The sequence below is a fragment of the Pezoporus occidentalis genome, unplaced genomic scaffold (assembly GCF_034315485.1).
Source record: "Pezoporus occidentalis ecotype Australia unplaced genomic scaffold, CSIRO_AGI_Poc_V1 ctg13, whole genome shotgun sequence".
In the NCBI taxonomy this organism is placed as follows: Eukaryota; Metazoa; Chordata; class Aves; order Psittaciformes; family Psittacidae; genus Pezoporus; species Pezoporus occidentalis.
This window is the reverse complement of record NW_026913103.1, coordinates 14501321-14520909: the sequence shown is the minus strand read 5'-3', so window position 1 is coordinate 14520909 and position 19589 is coordinate 14501321. Positions and strand designations below refer to the sequence as shown.

The following is a 19589-nucleotide window of genomic DNA, read 5'->3' as shown; positions in this document are numbered from 1 at the left end:
ATTCATGTTACTTTTAAGTAAAAGGGTTTACTTTTCTTTGAAGCCAGAACATCTTTTCTTAATTCTTTTTGGTTTTCTCTTAACATTTCAAGTGCTGTATGACCATCTGTGACTTTTTTTTGTTTTTAATATAGCTCATCCAGTTGATTTTGAGTCATCTTACAGTACCAGACCTGTGTAGACTAGCGCAAACTTGTAAGCTACTATATCAACATTGCTGTGATCCTCTACAGTACATTCATCTCAGTTTACAACCTTACTGGGCAAGGATTAATGACACATCTCTGGAATACCTGCAGTCTCGTTGCACTCTCATCCAATGGCTGAATTTATCTTGGACTGGGAACAGGGGAGCCATCTCTGTTTCTGGATTTAGCAGGTCAGTGCTAAATGTACAGAAGTATTTTGATAAGCTTTGTTTGCAGAGCTGCTGCACAGTAGTTCTGCTAAGTATCTGAAACAGTATTAAAAGACAAAAAATGTTTGATTTGCTATAAAAGGTGTGATTGTTATGATATAGGAAAAGACAAGAGCTAAACCAGTAAGAGATTCTGGATACAGCAGCTGAAGTGCATTTCCATATGTAGAGTCTGCATGTGCCAAACCACCTGTGACTGAAAGGCTTTTTCCAAGGGGGAGCAGTGTTTTGCTTTCTTCTGGGCTTCTAAAAAACTCCACTAGAACCAAGCTGTCCAAAAGTCTATCTCAGAAAGAAAATATGGTTGTTTTTTGTACAGATGAGTCATCAGTAGGACTGTATTAGAATGGTGCAGTAATAAACTGCATGTTTACAAGGTGTGGGCCCTAAGTAATCACTGGAGTGCAATGTAAGTGCAAATATTTTCATAAAAATGATTTAAAACATTAGTCCTGTTGGGAAATGGGGGGTTTGCTTGTGCATCTTCCATTGAGCTGACTGTGCTTTAGGTCATTAAAATAGCAAATTCACAGGGAATCTTCTCTGTATAACAGCCGTGTTCTCTGCTTTCTTAAGATATCGTTTCTTGCTTCTTTGCTCATTTGCATTAGTTAAACAACATCTATCAAAGCATTTCATTTAAGCAAAAATTGCTGCTTCAACTAAGAGGTAATCAGCAGTGGCAGGTGAAAGCAGAACTTGACTGATAAGAAACAGAAATGTTTAATATATATTTAAAAAAAAATTGTCTTAGCTCTCATTTGTTTTCTGAATAAAAGGTTAAATCAAGTTTTCAGACTTTTGATTTTCTTTGCCGGGGTGCCTTCCCTGGGGAAGCAAAATAATTTGAAGAAATACTTTGTTGGGATGAGAATGTTGCTTTCCTGACCTTCCAGCTCATAATCCAGGAGCCCTAAGATCTTTTGTGATTGTTGGTAGGAAAAGGAGGCAGCCACCAGCTAGTCGTTAAATGGGATAAAATAGATAGGCACCAGCTAGCTGTTAAATGGGGTACAAGCATTTCTCCTAAATTTGGATTTCATATTAGATACATTATGCAGATCATAAATATGCAAGCTTTAATTGAGAATTCATCTCTGAAATCACAAAGTACTTGCTTTCTGATGCTTAGCTATTAAATTTGTGTTTTGAACATTTAAAATATGTGCATCTTCATGGCATGTTTTTAAATTTTTGGGTTATTTTGGTTTTGACCATGCAGGTTTTCAAATAAATGAATTTCCAAACTCAGAGAATTATAAGCTTTGCAGTTCTGGCATTTCTGACTTCCAGTTAGTTGAAAAAAACTTTATTGCTAAAGGACTGAAAAATAGTGCTGAACTCATAGCAGCACTTACGTGTAGTCAACATTTTTAAAATGATAGGTAGTCATTCTTTTACTATTAATAACCAGTGAATAAACATGGTCAATTTATATTCATTATAATGGTGATATTTATTTGTAACAAAGTGTTCTTGGCCGTTGATACAATTGTGAAGTTATCTGTATTTCTAGGAAAAAGTATTTCTTGGAAGAGCTGTGCAGTCTGGGAATGGGAATTGCAGTTCAATCATAGATTTTTGAAACAAAGTTGTAAGCAAAATAGTTTTCAGGTGTGACTTCTCAGAATTTTAACTTCTGAATCAAAAATTCTCCACTGTAACTAGGCTTGGTTTTGAAAGTTTTCTTTTTCCTTATACAGAAATAGTTTTGCAACTCTTTGTTCTGTAGAAGTGTCTTTTCTAGTAAAATTTCCAAACACAAATTTTCCTTTGGGTATATGTTTGTTGAATTTGCTAGCTTCCAAGAAAGGAAAATTTGCTGGTCATTGCTTTCAAATATGTGTTAATACAGGAGACCTCTTAGAACAACACTTGCTTTTCAAAAGCATTCATGTGACTTTCTTCAAAGAAGTAGCTTCCTGGCAAGAGATGGTGTTCCTCAAAGGAGAAATCTGGCAAGTAATGTTTAGTTCTCTTGCCCTGACTTTCATCAAGATGCCATCACCATGTGGATATTGCAGCATCCAGAACATGTAGTCATGAAATCCCATAATTTTTTTTTGAACTTCTAGATGTTCCTCACCCAGCCTCACTTTTGGGAGGTATTACACAAAACAGAGTTTCCAAAGAACGGAGGTACTTTGACTTTCTTAGGAGTTCTGTTTCATAATTAAAATTTTTTTTCAGTTTATTCTTCAGCATATGAGTATTGCAGATGATGCTCTCAGCTGGCTAGGGAGGGTACATTGCTGCTTTTATCAGTTACCTGCTGATGTTAACTGGTACTAAAAACTTAATCTGTAATTGTCCTTTGCAGAAATTAAATACTTATATATTTCTGTCTCTCTACATAACAGTAGAAGACAAGTACCCCTACGTTTATTAGTGTAAAATATTCTCTTGCTGCCTACTGCATGACTGTTTCTGAATCAGCTTGTTGGTTTCTCTTTATCCTGCTCTTCTTGGCTTCCTCTCTGGTCTTGGTATTTTCTGTTTCTTTCTGCAAAGGAAATTTCTAAATAAAGCTGATAGCATACCAAGCTGCATCTTTTATTCTGGATTTAATTGGTGAAAAAGCCCTCTCATAACTTGAGGTTGAGTTGAAACAAGCCTAAATTGCTTGTTCCAGTACTTCAGGTTTATCCAATTTGTGTTAAATTGCTGCATAAGCAGCCAGGAGCGGCTGCCAAGAGAATTCTGCCTAGAAGTTCTAACAGTTTGAAGGGCTCTATTATGCTGTTTTTAAAAGCCCCACCTGTATTGGTCCGTTCAGGGAGAAAAAACATTGTTTGCTAAGTGACATTTGTAAATAACTTCACAAACACTACACATTATGGCAGTATAGAAATTGCAAGATGCTAAAACCAAAATACCTTATCCTCATAGATAACAGCATTTCACTTTACAGGACCTGGGTTTTTTTGTTTATTTTTGCACTTTTTTTCAGCATTTGGTGTTACAGTTGGCACTGTTGAATTCAAAACTGGTAAAGTTAGTTTCATTCTTACAACTGTACAATTTAGGTTAATATTTCTGCAAGTCAGCTCATGTTTAAATGCTAGTATTACTTGAATTTTATTTTGGCAAATACCTTTCCAAGCTGTTTTTATCTGTGGTTTCAAAAGAAGTAGCTTGTGTAAATTTGTGTGTTCCTTTTAAAGGTATATATAGACATGATTGTAAAAAATAGTTGAAAGTATATATTTTCTTGCAGAAAGATATTAAAATAGATTTTTTTTTTCAAAAAAAGTAATTTTAAGACTGAAGCTAATACTGTATAATCATGAGAAGATAGAATGCTTCAGGCATATGAACATCCCGAGGCAAAGCTGAAGGTATTTTAAGTTATTGATAACATCTACTCCTCAGGGCTAAAAATGACTACTGTAAATTTTTCATTTCAGCGTATAATATAAATTAACTAAATTTTAGCATTTGGATTGAACTAAAAGTGCATGGAAAAGTCAAAGACAAATGAAGTTGAGTATCTGAGCAGTCTCAAGTGTCTGGAATGCAATGTGACAGGGAATAGCAAAGATTTCACAGCAAGTGTTACATAAGCAGCGCTGCATTTCTCTTGGCGTTAGAGGTACAGTGATTTTCTTCCTGCCAGAAGAGTATCAGTGTGGGAGGGTAAGACCTATATAAGAAAAGTGTGGCAAGTTGACTGAAGGTGTACTGAGTATCAAGATGATGAATACATGTTCTGAGGTTTAAACAGCTCAAGGACCATGACAGATTCTGCATGCAGATTTCTTTCTGTCGCTGATTATGTCATTAGCTTGTTTAAACTCTTTTGCTTAAATATCTGAAGTATTAAGATTTTTATCATTTCTAACATTTTATACTGTGAAAAGGCATTGATAGTGTTTTATTTTCAAGTTAGTCATACAGTGTTTGCATGTCAAGCACATCCAGGAATACTTATTCAGCAATTTTGTTGTTAACATTTGAAGGCTTTAGGTGCTGTTTAATAGAGGTGTATTTTGACAATGTTTAACTTGGTGAGGCTTGCTGTGAATCAGGCTAGCAGGAAGGTCAGAGAAATTACTGAAACATGCATCAAATAGTCACAGAAAAATAGGAATAATGTCTGATTCTTAATTTAAGAACCATGTCTGTGTCTTGCTTTAATTTCCACAGCTTTTTAGTAAAACCTAGAGTTGCTGTAACTGAGATTAAGTGATCATGTTTGTTTTGCATGATTTATTAAAATGTTTCATCTGTGTTGAGAAAAGCACAAGATCATGTAGTTAATATTCACCCCGCTTGCATGTAATGTTTTAAGGTTGGTTGACAGTGTAATACATGCTAGAGTGGAAAATAACATTGTAACGATTAGAATAGCTTACATTGAGGGGGACTTCTTGCAAGGGCATGTAGTGACAGGAAAAGGGGGAATGACTTTAAGCTGACAGAGGAGAATGGCTTTTAGCTGACTGAAGGGAGGTCTAGGTTAGACATTAGGAAGAAGTTCTTCCCTGTCGGGGTAGTGAGACACTGAAACAGGTTGCCCAGAAAAGCTGTGGCTGCCCCATCCCTGGAGATGTTGAAACTATGTTGGATGGTGGCAGGGGGGGTTGGAACTAGGTGATCTTTAAGGTCCTTTCCAACCAAACCATTCTACGATTCTGTAAGGTAACAAACACTACAAAGGAAAGTGCTAAAGAGAAAAAATCTATCCATCCCTGTAATAAATGGAAATTGCTTCCTGTCTCTGCCACGCCAAATGCAGTGGTTTATATGTCAGTGACTACAAAATGAGTATATAACATTTTAATTGAAAATAGATTTGATAAAATCAGAATGATTGAAAACTGGTGGGATAATTATATTAAAGGAGTACAATTATACAAAGTAGCTATTTCTGTTTAGGAAGATTAGTAGATGAGGGAGAACTGGACTGATCCCTGCTTGTTGAAGCATTTTCAGTAACCTTGAGCCATGGGATATTGACTAAGTGAAGATCATTAAGCTAACAGTGAAGTCTAGGTTTTGGATCCATGCAGTTCCATTAGAAATCGTTGGAGCAAATGTGGTGTGTTTAGCACCCTCACAAGCATGTGTCTAAAGGTATTTTGGGAATTCTGTTTAGGAGGTCTTATGCAGCCAGTTCTGACATGAAGGGTGCTATCTCTTACCTTGGTATTTTAATTTTGGATCATGTTTGGCTCATGCAGTATGCTTAGACATGAATTACAAGATTGGAATTTGTTAATAGACTAACCCTACGGTCAAGGGGGTTTATCATGACCATGACCAAACAGTGTCTTAACTCCTAATAGATATATTTGATGTTTTAGAAAGATTTCAGTAGGACTAACTTACTTCCCTGAAGTTGGGGGTAGTGGGGAGGAAGAATGAGCAGCAGTTCTTAAAAGCAGGTAGAAGGTGATGGAAAGTGAGATTAATTTTTTATTTTTTATTTTTTCATTAAAAACAAACCCCCCCAAACAAATAAAAACAACCACCACAGTTCCTCAAAAAAAACCAAACCCAAACCCATCAAACACCCAAGACTCTTGAAATACTGCAGTCTGGAATGAGGACAGACTTTGAGGGAAAGGCCCAATCTTTGCTAGTGTCTAGCAAAATAGATGTGCATGTTCCCATTAGTTTAGGTTGTTTAGTTGTATTTCATAACAAACATGAAGGGAAATAACTTCAGAAATTGTGTGTATAAAATATTGATTAAAAAAAAACTAAAGGGATGGATGATTGTGCAGAAAGGAATAGAGACTAAAAACAGGAACCAGTCAATCTTCAGTGATTAAAGAAGTATGTGAAGAAATGTTGATTTGGGTAGAAGGTACTTTTTGGGAGGTTGGTTGTTTACCAATGAGCTAAGTCAGAGAGGCACGCAGCGTCTGGTAAGTCTCAGTAGTGTGAAAACCATGCCACATTTGTTCTGAAAGCATGAGAACCAATGTTCTACTTTGCCATGTGGTTTTGGATATCCATGTAGAAAGACATCAGCAAAAATCTCTGTCCTGAGCAGCCTGTTTAGTGCAAACGAAGACTGGGATCTCTGGATCATTCAGAAAACTCTGCAATTCTGCCCGATATTCTCTGCTCTGTGCTTACTGGTGACTTGCTCAAATTCCTCCTTTTGTTTCCGTGCATCTTTATTCATGTCTGTCAGCTCATTCTTGTACCCTTTTCCATGTCCCTTACACCCTTGCCTCTGTGTTAAATGTCTCCTAAATAACCTTTCCCAAAAAGGCAGCAAAGTCATGAAGTGCAGCACTCATTGCTGTTGCTGTGTATGCTCTGCCTGTGTGTTTCAAGTGTAATGAATTAAAATAAAATGTTATAAGAATAGTAATTTTTCAGGCTGGTGAGCCTAGAGTTCTTCTCTGAGTCTAGGGAGGTAACTGGGTGTACTGACCTGGTAATGTTAACTTTTAATAGTCCTAGAAGGAGAAAAATGTTGATCTGTACGAACATTTGTAACAGCAAAGCCCTGTTAAATTGCATGGCAGTTAACCTAACATCCATTATTGTAATGGAGTAATTCATAAAATATTTATCTGTTAGCAAATTAAAAGCTAGAGGTATAATAAGTGATGACTGACAAGGTTTTATGGAAAATATCACCATACAAACAAACCTGATAATTTATTGATGAAAGAAGCTGTGTTAATATATTGTTAAAATACCCGTTAAATAGAAGAATTGGCTAATTGGTAATCAGCAATGAGTCTGTATGTCTCTATGTCTCTGTCTTGATTTCCATGGGATTTTGATCTTGTGTTTCTCCGTGGCGGTGCTGAACTCTACACTGCTATTTTAGACTAGCAATAATGTTTAAATACCTGATGTTAATGTTGTGAATTGTCGTCATTTCAGCTTTGACACTCCCGTAAGAAGGCTTACCAGTCTAGGTAAACTCACTGTACTCAGGATTGATTTGCAGTTTGATTGATTTACAGTTTGTGATTGATTTACAGTTTGAAGGTTATCTTTGCAATAAAAAGGAACAAGCTTATGTGTGTGTAATTAAAGCTTGGATTAGATACAGTAGAGTTTGTATTCGTGACACGATCTCTGACAGTATAATTCATGCACAGACCATCAGTTTCCAAAATTTTGGATATTTTGTCTTTCAGTATCTTAGTTTTTTTATAATTCCAGTGAAAGTCATGTGGAATAACCCTTAGGAATCTCTGTGTCTTAGAACAGCTACAAAGTGTTGATTTTGACTTATTTGTTAATGAAGGGAACAGGATATTTGTCTTAACAGTCTTAAAACACTTCTCTTGAATGTTTTAATTTAAAAGTGTTTGTTTAACCTCATTTTTACTTTTGCAGATTTTTCTGAGGTAAGTATGAGATTATTGTTGGAAACCTGCAGGCCATTGGCTTTGAGGAACTGTTTTAAAACCATTTCAGACATTATCTGTGTTGTACTTTGCTCCATTGTCTCAGAATAAACACCAGGAATGAAGCATTTTCTGACTTTCTAAACTGAAACAGGGTTTTCAAGACTAACATTAGTGTCATAAAAATCCCTTTCTGTACTGTTTTCACCCCTGATGATTCTTTTGCAGTTTATTTTCAAAGTAGAATTGTTTCCTTAAGACTGCTTTAGTGACGTTAGCCTCCTTATGCCATGTACAGCATTATATACCCTTCTGCAGTAAAATATTCTTTTGTACAAAATACTGTATAATATCTAGGTTATGTACAGTATCAAGTTAATGTTGGTGATACAGTCTTGACTGACTTTGAGTTTTTAACATTGCTCTCTAACTCAACACACCTAATTGTTTTGGTCTCTTCTGGATTTGTAGAGATTTGATTCAAAAGTAACTTCTTCAGAGAGCTTGTGATTAATTTACTTTGACCTAATCATGTTTTCTGTTAATTAACTGAGGTGATACAAGAGCTGTGGTCAGTAATCCTTTCATTATTGAAAGGAACTGTTTCCTGGTTTAGATGCTTAGAGTCTGAATACTGTTAAAACTTCACCTGAAAGTGTTTGTTTTTCACTTAAAATATGGGGTTTTTTTACAGGTTCTTGAAAGTTTGTGGCTCTGAACTAATACGTCTTGAGCTGTCCTGTGGCCATTTCCTCAATGAAACATGCTTGGAGGTCATTACTGAAATGTGTCCCAATCTTCAGGAATTAAATCTCTCATCATGTGATAAAATACCACCTCAGGCTTTCAACCACATAGCCAAAGTGGGCAGCCTAAAGCGTCTCATTCTCTATCGAACAAAGGTGGAGGTAGGAACAAGTATTTTAACCTTTGCAATAAATACTTTCAGTCGGGTTAAGTTGTATTTATTTTTTTTTCTTTGTTAATTAAGAAGTGATTTAGAATTTTGCATTCCAAGGTAAATTCAGAAAACTCAAAGGTAGTTTCAAGAAACAGGACTTTTTTTATTTTCAAAATAGTTTCCGGGTTTAAAAAAAAAAAAACAAACAAAACAAAAACCCACAAAAAAAGGTCTGCATGTTTTAACTTGTTTAAGTTGCGTGAGAGAGCAGTGACTTTTCACCAGCTGTTTTAAGGAATATAGTAAAATCACAGATCTGAAAGCTTTTCTCTTTTATGTTTGGTTTGTTTGTGTTTTTTTTTTAAGTATACTTCAGACAGGATGTATTTGGCAATATAATTGGGAAATGATCATGTTTAGTAACTTCAATTCTCAACATTCTGTCCTTTAGAACGACTTGTTACTTGACACTGGATGCCTAGTGTCTTCATATATTAGGAGCGTTTGAGACATGAAACACAGGTTTTTTTAAATACTTTTCATTTACAGAGTAAAAATGACTTCTTTGTACAATTATTCCACTGCTTGAATCAACATTATTATTGTTTGCTGCAACACATTTCCTAGCTGAGATGGAATGGTTTTACATACTACAGTTGAGAAGACTGTTTTACTTTACTTCATTTTACAAATGTTGTATTCTAGTAAATTCAGTAGATTGAATCAGAAGCAATTCCATTCCTTCTCGCTAGCTACATTACTCATGTATTATAACCTTCCTGCTCTGGTTTACATGGAAGCTCTCATGTTTGTGCTTCTCTTGTTGCAAAAGCTATTGCTTAGTAGAACGCCAGAATGGAGGGGAAAAAGCCCATGTTTCTGCAGGCTAGCTTTTAGTTCTAGGTTAAACTTTTTAAGAGGAGTTCACTTGTGTGTGTTATTTCTGCTTATGATTTTGGTAGACAGTAGTAAAGTTATGACACTGGATTGTGTGAGGTGTTATCCTGCAGAATAATAGAAGAACTGAAGCTGGAACAGTAGGTTCTGTCTACTAGATGTCCAAGGCATCCGAGTTAGGATACCTTATTTTCATTTACCATCTGTGATGGTAATTTGGTAATGCAAGGTAGTTAAAGGACAGACTATCTGGAATGATTGGCATTTGCTGTGGGGTATGTAGGCAGTCACCATGAAGCCAGTACCCCTCAATAACTTGTACTTTGTGGTAGTTGCTCCGTATATTGAAGCAATTATCATTTTCTTTAAACTCAAAAATAAATTGGTGAGCCCTGCTTTCAAGTGCCTTTTTGACAGAGCTGAATCAGTACTTTGAGTGTATCTGTTCTGTTTCTATATCATTAGTCTCTCTGTAAATCTTTGACAAATCCACTTACCTCATTTTGACTGTGAGCTCTAATTCAAAAAGCTTTTTGAGATCCAAGGAAGATCATTGTATCAGAGGTAATGATTGTATAATTTCAAATTATTTTCCCCTACTGTAGATTGATCATAATCTTCTTGATTCTGCTCAGGTAACTTCTAAAGTTTGAGACTTCATGCTTGTAATAGTGCAGCAGCTGAGGTGTACTCCAGAAATCATAGAATCACAGAATAGTTAGGGTTGGAAAGGACCTTAAGATCATCTAGTTCCAAACCCCCTGCCATGGGCAGGGACACCTCACACTAAACCATCTCACCCAAGGCTTCGTTCAACCTGGCCTTGAGCACTGCCAGGGGTGGAGCATTCGCAACCTCCCTGGGCAACCCATTCCAGTGCCTCACCACCCTAACAGTAAAGAACTTCTTCCTTATATCCAATCTAAACTTCCCCTGTTTAAGTTTTAACCCATTACCCCATGTCCTGTCACTACAGTCCCTAATAAAGAGTTCCTCCCCAGCATCCTTATAGGCCCCCCTTCAGATACTGGAAGGCTGCTATGAGGTCTTCACGCAGCCTTCTCTTCTCCAGGCTGAACAGCCCCAACTGATTGGTAATGATTGGTAACTGTTATGTCTCAGATATCACTTTGCTGAACAGAGCTTGAAATTAGACTGAATGTAGGTCTGACTTTAAGCCCTTAAATTGTGAAGATTCATTTCTGTCTTTTGTGTGTATGGACATGCATCTGCTTGTAGCTGACAGGAACATTCATTCATAATCAAGCTTACTTAGGATTGCCCTTCCATTTTATATACAAGTGTAAACAAAAGGCACTGTTTCTGACAAGCCATGGAAGAGAAATTTCTAGAAGTTTAAACAGGTAAAACTTAACAATGTACATTGTGAATCCCAGGGGGAAGAGTAAACAGGAAAGATGTAGTATAGGATTTGAATTAGAGGATTAGAGTTACAGAAGTCACAGATTTGTAGAAATAACATTGCTTTTCCCAACATTAGCTTCTCTTGATGCAAGCCTTTAGTTTTCTATACAAAATAGGCTATCATTCGTTCTGTACTCTTCAGCTGGTGCAGAGGTGCTAGGTAGTAAGTGGTGGCTAGATGCAAAAAAGACAGTATAGATTGATCAAGCATGCTCTGAAGTGATTTACAGTTCTTTAAAACTTGTCAAAGAACTGTAACACAGCTGTGTTCTTGATTTTTGTGAAATTTCTGCTACTGCTGCGTCTTCATTACTGATGCTGCTGAGAAGCAAACAGTGGAGCAATGCTAATGCTTAATCTAGAGCTTGGCATTGTACTGTTGCCAACTGGACCTGCTCAGAGAAAAGAATATGAGGCCATGAATCTGCTAAGGAAAACTAACTGCTAACAAGTATGTGACTATTAAGCAAAAGTCAGAAGGTGGGAAAACCAGAGCTGATGTGTGTTATGGACCTCTGTTAAAGTTCTGTCTCTGTTATATGAGAGTTGCTTGTTATATTAGCTGGGGGGGGGGGGTGGGGGTGTTAATAAGTTTTGTATTTAAAAATATTCCCATTGCCTTTGTAATCAAAGCTTCAATTTTTAAATTTCTATTTTTAGTGAAATGAGCAATTATGATATTCTGCTACTTACTGCACTGCATTACTATTTTGAAAGATAGCTGTACCATCTGGAGGAGTTTCTGGTCTCTTTGGTCCTAACCTTGCTGGTTCTTAAGGCCGTATATAATGTTATTTCCTTGACTTACTGAGTGCAAGTTTCTGTGTACAAAATCGGTTTCAAACCTCTTAATTGAAGCTTCCAATGCCCTTGAATTATTCCAGCCTCTGTGTTACAAGAAGAGAAGTCCAGTGACTTTCAGTAACTTGTTCCAGGATGAACAAGGAAAAAAAAATAATAAATTGTCTGCATTGCTATCTTCCTCCCCACAAAGTGCAGCTCATTTTTCCAATGCTTTATTTCATTGTTAAAAGCGTCATTCTTAAGGGTTGTTTGATTATGTGTATGCTTGAAATAATTTATAACTTGCTTTGAGAAACTAATCTCGGCATTTTATAAATGTAACTTTTGCTAGTTCAACACCACTATTATAGACGTTGGATTTTTGTGCTGGTGGTTTTGGTATTTACTGATACATGACTCCTTAATATTTATTCATTGAGAATGTATTCACGGCATAATTTAAGCATTTATTGGCATTGATACATTTGAAGTAAACAATGAACAATGGAAGTATTATTGTGTACAGTAATTGGCTATGCACATCTTTATGGTTTGTGTATGAATATTATCTTGATTCAATGCTTATCATGAAGTATTCCATTCATATAAATAATGCAGCTAAAATTGCATTTTAAAGAAACCAAAGCCACAATTACAGTAGGAGAACTTGACAGTCTCCTTATTTCTGGATTTAAGTTTTAATGTGAAATTACGTATTTCATCTTGCATGATATTCTAGATTCTTGATAATGTGTGAAGAAAAGGTTTTTAAAGTTTGTATTACGATTGTAATTGAAATACAGAATGAACTAAATTTAAATCAAATTACAGTGGTCAAAGGACTTTGCGCACACATTTTAAAGCAAGTGTTGTGTTATAAATTATCTCTGATAACTTTAACCAAGAGCAAATTTGGAACTTGGGTAACTTTAACAGAGGACACTGGAAATCTTAAGATACCAAGAAGAGGCATAAGAATCTTAACAGTAATTATAACAACAGTTCTTATTTTCTTATGCCATTAACAATGAAAGAGTTAATGTTGCCATAAAATTTTTCTGCCATTTTCAGAAATAACCTGTTATGGGTCATGTTATACTTCTGAGAGCTATTGTCTGAGGTTTTTCAGCTTGGACAGAATTTCATTGGCTTGGGTACAAATCTTTAGGATTAAGAGTTGCAAGCAACTAGTGGAGGAAAAAAAAAAGGTGAAAGCCTGTAGCTATAAAGTGAAACCTCCTTGGAAGGAGGTTGAGCCCATGGGGAATAATTTTGCAGTACAGGGCCCTGATGGTGCCTTCTGATCCTGTGTCAGGCTCATAGGGCTGAATTTGGTCATTTGAGCCTGTAGTGCGAAGAGGGGAAAGAGCAAGGATGTGAAACAGATTTGCAGGCATAAGCAGGGGCATAATTTGACCAAATGAAGCAAAACCAAAATACAGTAATTGAATTAACTACAGAGACTACCACTTTCATTGAATTAGTTCAGTAATTGCCATGTTGCTGTATCTCAGTCTCTGCTATGTCCCTAGCACTGTCAAGTAGCTGTAGAGAACAAAAAGGTGCCCCTGTATATCCTGACTCCCAGCTTGCAAATGACACTGCACCTATTTGTGAGGAGGCAAGTGTTTTGACTTTTTAGAAGCTACATCTGCACTCATTATTAATAAGATTCATTTCACCCTATTTCCATGTACTCACGTTTCTCTCTTAACTGATGCTTTTTTTTTTTTTTTTTTTAATTTTATATTACATCTGATTTTAGGCACATGTTATAAAGTTTTGGAGGCAAAAGTTGTATCGCTGTCCAATTTTTAATCTCAAAAGTGGTCCAATAATCTGAGTACATTGAGGGGGGAGCTGATTTTTAACAAATATATTCAATTCCAGTGTTTCTTTCCGTGTTCTGTCTTCCAGCATGATAGCTGATGGATGCTTGAGGGAGAATAGAATTCCTGTTCTTTTGCCAGTTTAGAGGGTAGGGGTTTTGATGCTATATTTATTTTGAATCTGTAAATGAAAATTGCTGCATTAATGTCTCTGTCCAGAAAGCATTACTTAAATACATTTGTGATTGTGGTAGTAAAGGGTAGGGTGGAGGGTTATTGCCTTCTGCAAACATCAGTTGAAAAATGTGAAAAGGACTGGTTCCTACATCTGCTGGCAGCTTTTTTTCAACCTGATTGGAGAGGCTGGCTGAGCTGGAGCCAAGTGGGCTGGCCTAAGCAGTCTCCGGAAGTCCTTCCCAATGTTCAGCTCTTCTGTGGTTCTGTGCCTTGGTGCTGATGGCACTAATGGAGGACTTAACCCATGAGCTTTGTCCTGATCTGTGGCCAGGACAGAGGCCAGTTGTGAGATTCACTGTTTTTGTGTGCCACACTTTTCTTGTCAGTGAAATTTGCATAATAGCAACTTTCTTAGCTTGTAGCTGTGGTATGAGGATAATTACAGAAGACTGAGATTCTCTTGATATGTATGGTACTCTGCAGAGGTGTCTGTATAAGGTTACCGTACTTGGTAACATACTTTCCTAAGTTGCAGGAAGTTGCAAAGCTTAGCCTTTTTCCTCTGGAAAAAACTAGAAAAGGATTGCTAAAGAAAGCTTGCTTAAGAGGTATAAGCATTTCTGCAAAGTAAATGATTGGAGGGTTTCAGGTGTTATCTCTGTCTGGGACTACATGGGTATCTGTTGTTCCTAAAAACTGCCACAAAAACTACCTCGTAAAGAGTGAGGTGACCTCTTCTATTTGCTTCCTCATGAAAGGACACCACATAGTACAGGGAGCTGGAGGACTTAAGCATAAAACAGTTTTGGCCATCATTTACTTGTAATTTGGTATGTGATTCCCTGCCATTTTCAGTAACTGCCATTTTCAGTAACATTTTATTTAACTGAAAACTAAGTTAAAGAGAAGTGAAAATAGATGAGATAGAAAGTAGATGAACAACTTGAATAGCTTTATAGATGTCTAGATCCAATCTTAGTTTCCAGAAATGGTATATTACGTATTTTGTGTGTTACTGACTGTTCATGTACTACCCCAAGACGTGTTCTTTCTGTCAGAAATAAGATACTAAGGATAAGTATTTATCTTTAGAACTCAAAGTGTTAGAAATAATCTGAAAATGAGTTCTTTCTGGGAAGATAACACGTATGAAAACTTTTCCTGAAACTAAAGGTAGCACTGCATAAGTATCTAAAATTCATTTTGTGTTCTTTAACTGGTTAAACCCAGTGACTCTCGTGCTTATAAACGTACATATTGACTCATCTCTCTAACCTTCTCAAGTTCCCTCATATCTTTAGCATAGTTGTTTCAAAGTATCATAGTACCAACAGGTACATAACTGAAGTTATCTTGATGCCTTAAAATGCTGGGAGGGTGGGAAAGACCAGAAGCATATTCTACAGTTTCTTTGATTGAGTGAATTTAGGTAAGGATTGATTGTATTTCACCTTTATTATACATTTATTTCTGCATTAATGATGTACTACATTCTTATTTCTGTGGGAAGAATTGCTTTGGGGATTATTGTAGGTAGGTTTTTAGATGCCAAAGTACAGTACCTTGAAATCCACAAAGTAGATTTTTTTTGTTTGTTTCTTTTTTTACTTTTTAATAGGCAATATTGATTTGCCCTGTTGTACCTGTCAAAATTAATGTTTCAATAGAAGTTTACAAAATTCTCACTTTGCATTGGAAGTGGGTTTTAATTTCTGTATTAGAATAGCAGATGCCAAGTAATTTCTGACGTAGTTCTTTCAGAGACTGTGCCAAAAAAAAAAAGAACAGATCCAAACAGTTGATTTTTTGTTTCCTTCTTGTGCTTTACAATGCCAAAGGTGTGTGTGTGGGGAAGCGTTCTGTGCTTATAGAGATTTTTAATTACTTCTGACAGTCTTAACAAAATTGCCTTTTATATTTTCATTAGGTGCTTGTAATTATAAATATTTATAGCAGTAGTGGCACTCATTGAAATAAAATTGTCTGCTTTCTTCTGAGGCTTTTCTTGTTTGATTGGTTAGGTTTTTTTACCACGGATAGTCCTAGTCTGGCAAAACTTTTTTTTTTGTGCGGTACTGTATGAAATAGAACTTCTCTGGTTTAAGAAAAGACTGTGATAAATTATAACTGTAAAATTTCAAATAGTTGATGTAAACACCAGTAAAAATGTTTCTGTAGCATTTTTGCTACTAAAAGCCAAAGTCGGAGGGAAGAACTTTCTGAGCTGTGTTACTGGGGGAAGGGAGGGAAAGGATTGATTGTTACAGGTTTTATTTTCCAAGGAGTCTTACTGCCTTTTATCCAGTTTTACATGCAGAAATAAATTGCCATTCCAAAGATATAATAGCTGTAGTCTTAAAAGTAATCTAGTGATGTACTGACATCAGGATTCCTTGTCTCTGCTTTACACAGGAGCACATAGCAGATGCTATTCACTAAGGTATTTCTGGAAGTTCTAAAGCAGAATTAACATTTAGTTGTGTCTCAATTATTTTCCATGAAATTGGAAGTAATCTGGCTCATTTTCTGAAACTTTTTGGCAAAAGCTGTATACATCAATTTGTAGTCAAAAGAGGAGAAGCTTGCCCTATGGAAGAAGACAGTTTGGGATGTTTCCTTTGGCTGGTATTTTGAGGAGGGGGGTCTCTCTCCAAAGGGTCAGCAGGAGACAACGGGAGCCTTTTTCTGTCTGAAGGTAATGATCACATCGCATGTGACCTGTCTGTATTAAGCCTGCATGTGTTTCTTTAGCTGCCTGCATGTGTCCCATCTATTAGGTAAATTCTTATGGGGAAAACTACTTTGCTGCCCATGGAATCACTAACTGTTGCACTCTTCAGAAACACATCTGTGGTGAAAAACAAGCTGTTAAGTAGGACAGGTCTTATCAAAGGAGATTTGAACTGTTGGTGTGAAATTGGGAAGGGAATAAACTTGTAGTCATTAGTCTGCCCTTCCAAGAAGTTTGGTCTCAATTCCGGTAGTCAGGCCATTCTAAAAATTTCCATATACCCTTTTGATTCAGATTACTTGATCCCAATAAATAACCCACGTGAGACAATTACTTCAGTGTCAAGTAGTAAATACCACACATGTGTTTCTGTTCTTGATTTGCCAAGAGCTCGTTTGTAGTTTCCCTTAAGCGAGTGGTGGCTTCCTTCCTCTCTGCTTTCTCATGTCTTCCCATGCTTTCATCTCCTTATTACTGGATTTAACCCTCCTCATTCAGGCAAGGTTGAATTTTCTGTCTCGGGTTTTCATTCAGATAATTAGTTATTACTAAATGCAATAATATTTTCAGGTGTCCTGTTGCATAAATAGGCTCCCAAAATATAACTGCATAGTATCAAATGTATACTGACTGTTTGTTGTATATTAATTGCCTAATTACTGTATCAAGTTTTAGGTGAATGTGTTGAGAAATGTACAAATTGTGTCCAAATTATTTGTACTCAAACAGCATGTGACAGCTGGTGATTGGGTACAGGATATTCAGGATTACACAATTCTTTGCTAGCCAGCTGATCAAATCTTTTGATGCTTTCCTTATTTGTCTTAGGAAAAGGTTATTGTGGAATAAGCTTGTCTAGATATGTTATCCAGTACAATTGGTTAATAAAGTTCTGAAGACCCTGATTCTAACCTCAAAGCAAGTATTTTTTATAATATTTTAACATAGATCTGTAAAGTAAGATGAAAATGCTACTGAGAAACCTCACTAAATACTGTGATAGAACCTGTTATTAAATATAACAACTTCATAAATTTATATGCAAAGGCAACTCACTGCAAAGACTCTTCAAGATGCATTTTTTTTGATGGGGAGAGAAATAACAGACGTACGAAAATGAAATTGTAGTCTTTAGGAACATTATTAATTCTTTGGTATTGTAGAAAAAATGCAGTATTCTTATTGTGGTGATCTTGCAAATGCAGGCATGTTATCTGATATCTGCCTGCAACTAATGTTACACAGTTATTTGAACGTAAAGTGGAGACGACAGAGTTTCTGGGGGGATGAGTCAGGAAGGGCTTAAAATTAGGTCATCACTTGGAAATTATAAGAAAAAACAATACAACTTTGTCCTCTCATATAATGTAATTGGGGGGAATGGGTATTAAAGGATATTTATTTTTTTTTTTTATATATGCCTAACTTTAATTTTTAATGTTAAAGAAAAACCCAGATTTGAGTCCTGCATAATTCGTGAGTTTTCTTGAACAAAGAGATTAACTAGAGAATAGTAACTCTATGATTAAAAACATAGCAAGGAAGGGAAACCATATTTAAAGAAGAGAGGAAGCAGTCTTTAATGAGACTTTAAGATTACTCTCAGCATTCACCTCACTGAAAATCTCAAGAAATTGAAGGAGAATAAAAGTTTTGTAAAAGATTTAGACTCTCAAGTTGTTTCATTGAGCAGCTGGAAGAGTTCCCAACTTATGTCAGACACAGTTCTTCAGAGAAGGGGAGAAGACAGCCCTTTGTTCCCAGCATAAAAAACAAACAAAAAAAACCGAAATGCCCAAACCCAAAAAAAAACAAAAGAAACCCCAATTTTGAAAGCTGGTTTTAAGATCTCTCTATAAAAAGGTTTATTAAAAGATGCAGACTGTTTCTTCCCTGCCCCAACCCTAAAGGTTAAACGTTGGGGTTTTTTAGCTCTTCCTTTAATCTTATTTTATTATAGTGCAGCCATTATGTGATAGCAATATTATAGTGCAGTTGTATTTCTTTTACACCTTTTGCATGTTGTTTTTTAGTCTTTGAGTATTTGACAGTGAAACTGCAATGACTAAATAATATTCGAAGTGCATCTTTCACAGGTGTGCCATATCTGCCACAGACAGAAGGTTTTTCTGTTTGAACGGATATTGAGCTCAGGCTATCTGTTGGATGCTTTCCTTATCATACTAACATCAGAAGTGATTTGTACTTCCTGCTGCATCATGAATGAAAAAAAGGTCAAGCAAGTGTATTACTCGGACACCAGTATTTGGTTTCTTCACTGATGGGTTGTCTGTGCAAACCAGCAACACTCTTGAAACGTCTAAGTCAAAACTTCCATGTGATGTCTAAGGTCTTTAAAACGACAGGTAGAATACAAGTTATGCCAGTATCAGCTATTGAAGCATACACAACACAGAAATGTCTTCCAGACTGCCCTATATTACAGATTTTCATGTTTGGGCAGACCTCTCATCTGGAGTGAGTTAGGATCTCAAGCAATAATCTAATCTCTTGTCCAAGGCAGGATAAGTACTGTTGATGTGCTTTCTGGCAGATGTTTGTCTGACCTGTTCAAAGACTTTAGAGACTCTTCAAGCAGTCTGCTCTCATTTCCTGAGGTGTAGGGCTTACTGCCATGGCCTAAAACATATCTGGAATCTGCTCTGTAAGCTTGTGTTTAGCAGCAGTATCATATCCTTCTGATCAGTTTGATATCAAGAGTCTTCTCTCTTAAAGCAACTCCTATGCTGTATGTTTTCCTCATCTGAAAACACCTTTCCTGGAATGAAGCATTTTATTTGGTCCCTTTGGACTCTTCCTGTAGTCTATGCTATCTCATAAAAGTTGATTACTTTAGTAGCTTTTGTTTTGGCTTGGATGGGAGAAGAAATTTAGACCACACTAAAGCCATGCATACATTACTCCACAAAAAATGGTAGCTTTTGTTTCTTTTCAGAGTGGTTTTTTTTTTGTGGGTTTTTGTTTGTTGAACCAAACCTTACCTTTGGTTCAGGGAAAAGTCAGAATATCTCCAAACTATGCACGTCTTGGCTACTAGGCTCAAGAATGGTATTGCATGGGTAGTCTTTGGTTTGACTGTCTC

General features: G+C 36.3%; 1 protein-coding gene across 5 annotated transcripts in view; it reads left to right on the top strand.

Moving 5' to 3' along the window:
• Positions 1-19589, top strand: part of FBXL4 (F-box and leucine rich repeat protein 4) — a 62760-nt gene that overhangs the window by 24650 nt on the left and 18521 nt on the right. For all 5 annotated transcript variants that reach the window (XM_062608450.1, XM_062608453.1, XM_062608451.1 and 2 more), the window contains exons 5-6: positions 135-379; positions 8438-8651. In XM_062608450.1, the coding sequence (XP_062464434.1) occupies positions 135-379; positions 8438-8651 (459 nt within the window). The remainder of the gene's footprint in view (positions 1-134; positions 380-8437; positions 8652-19589) is intronic.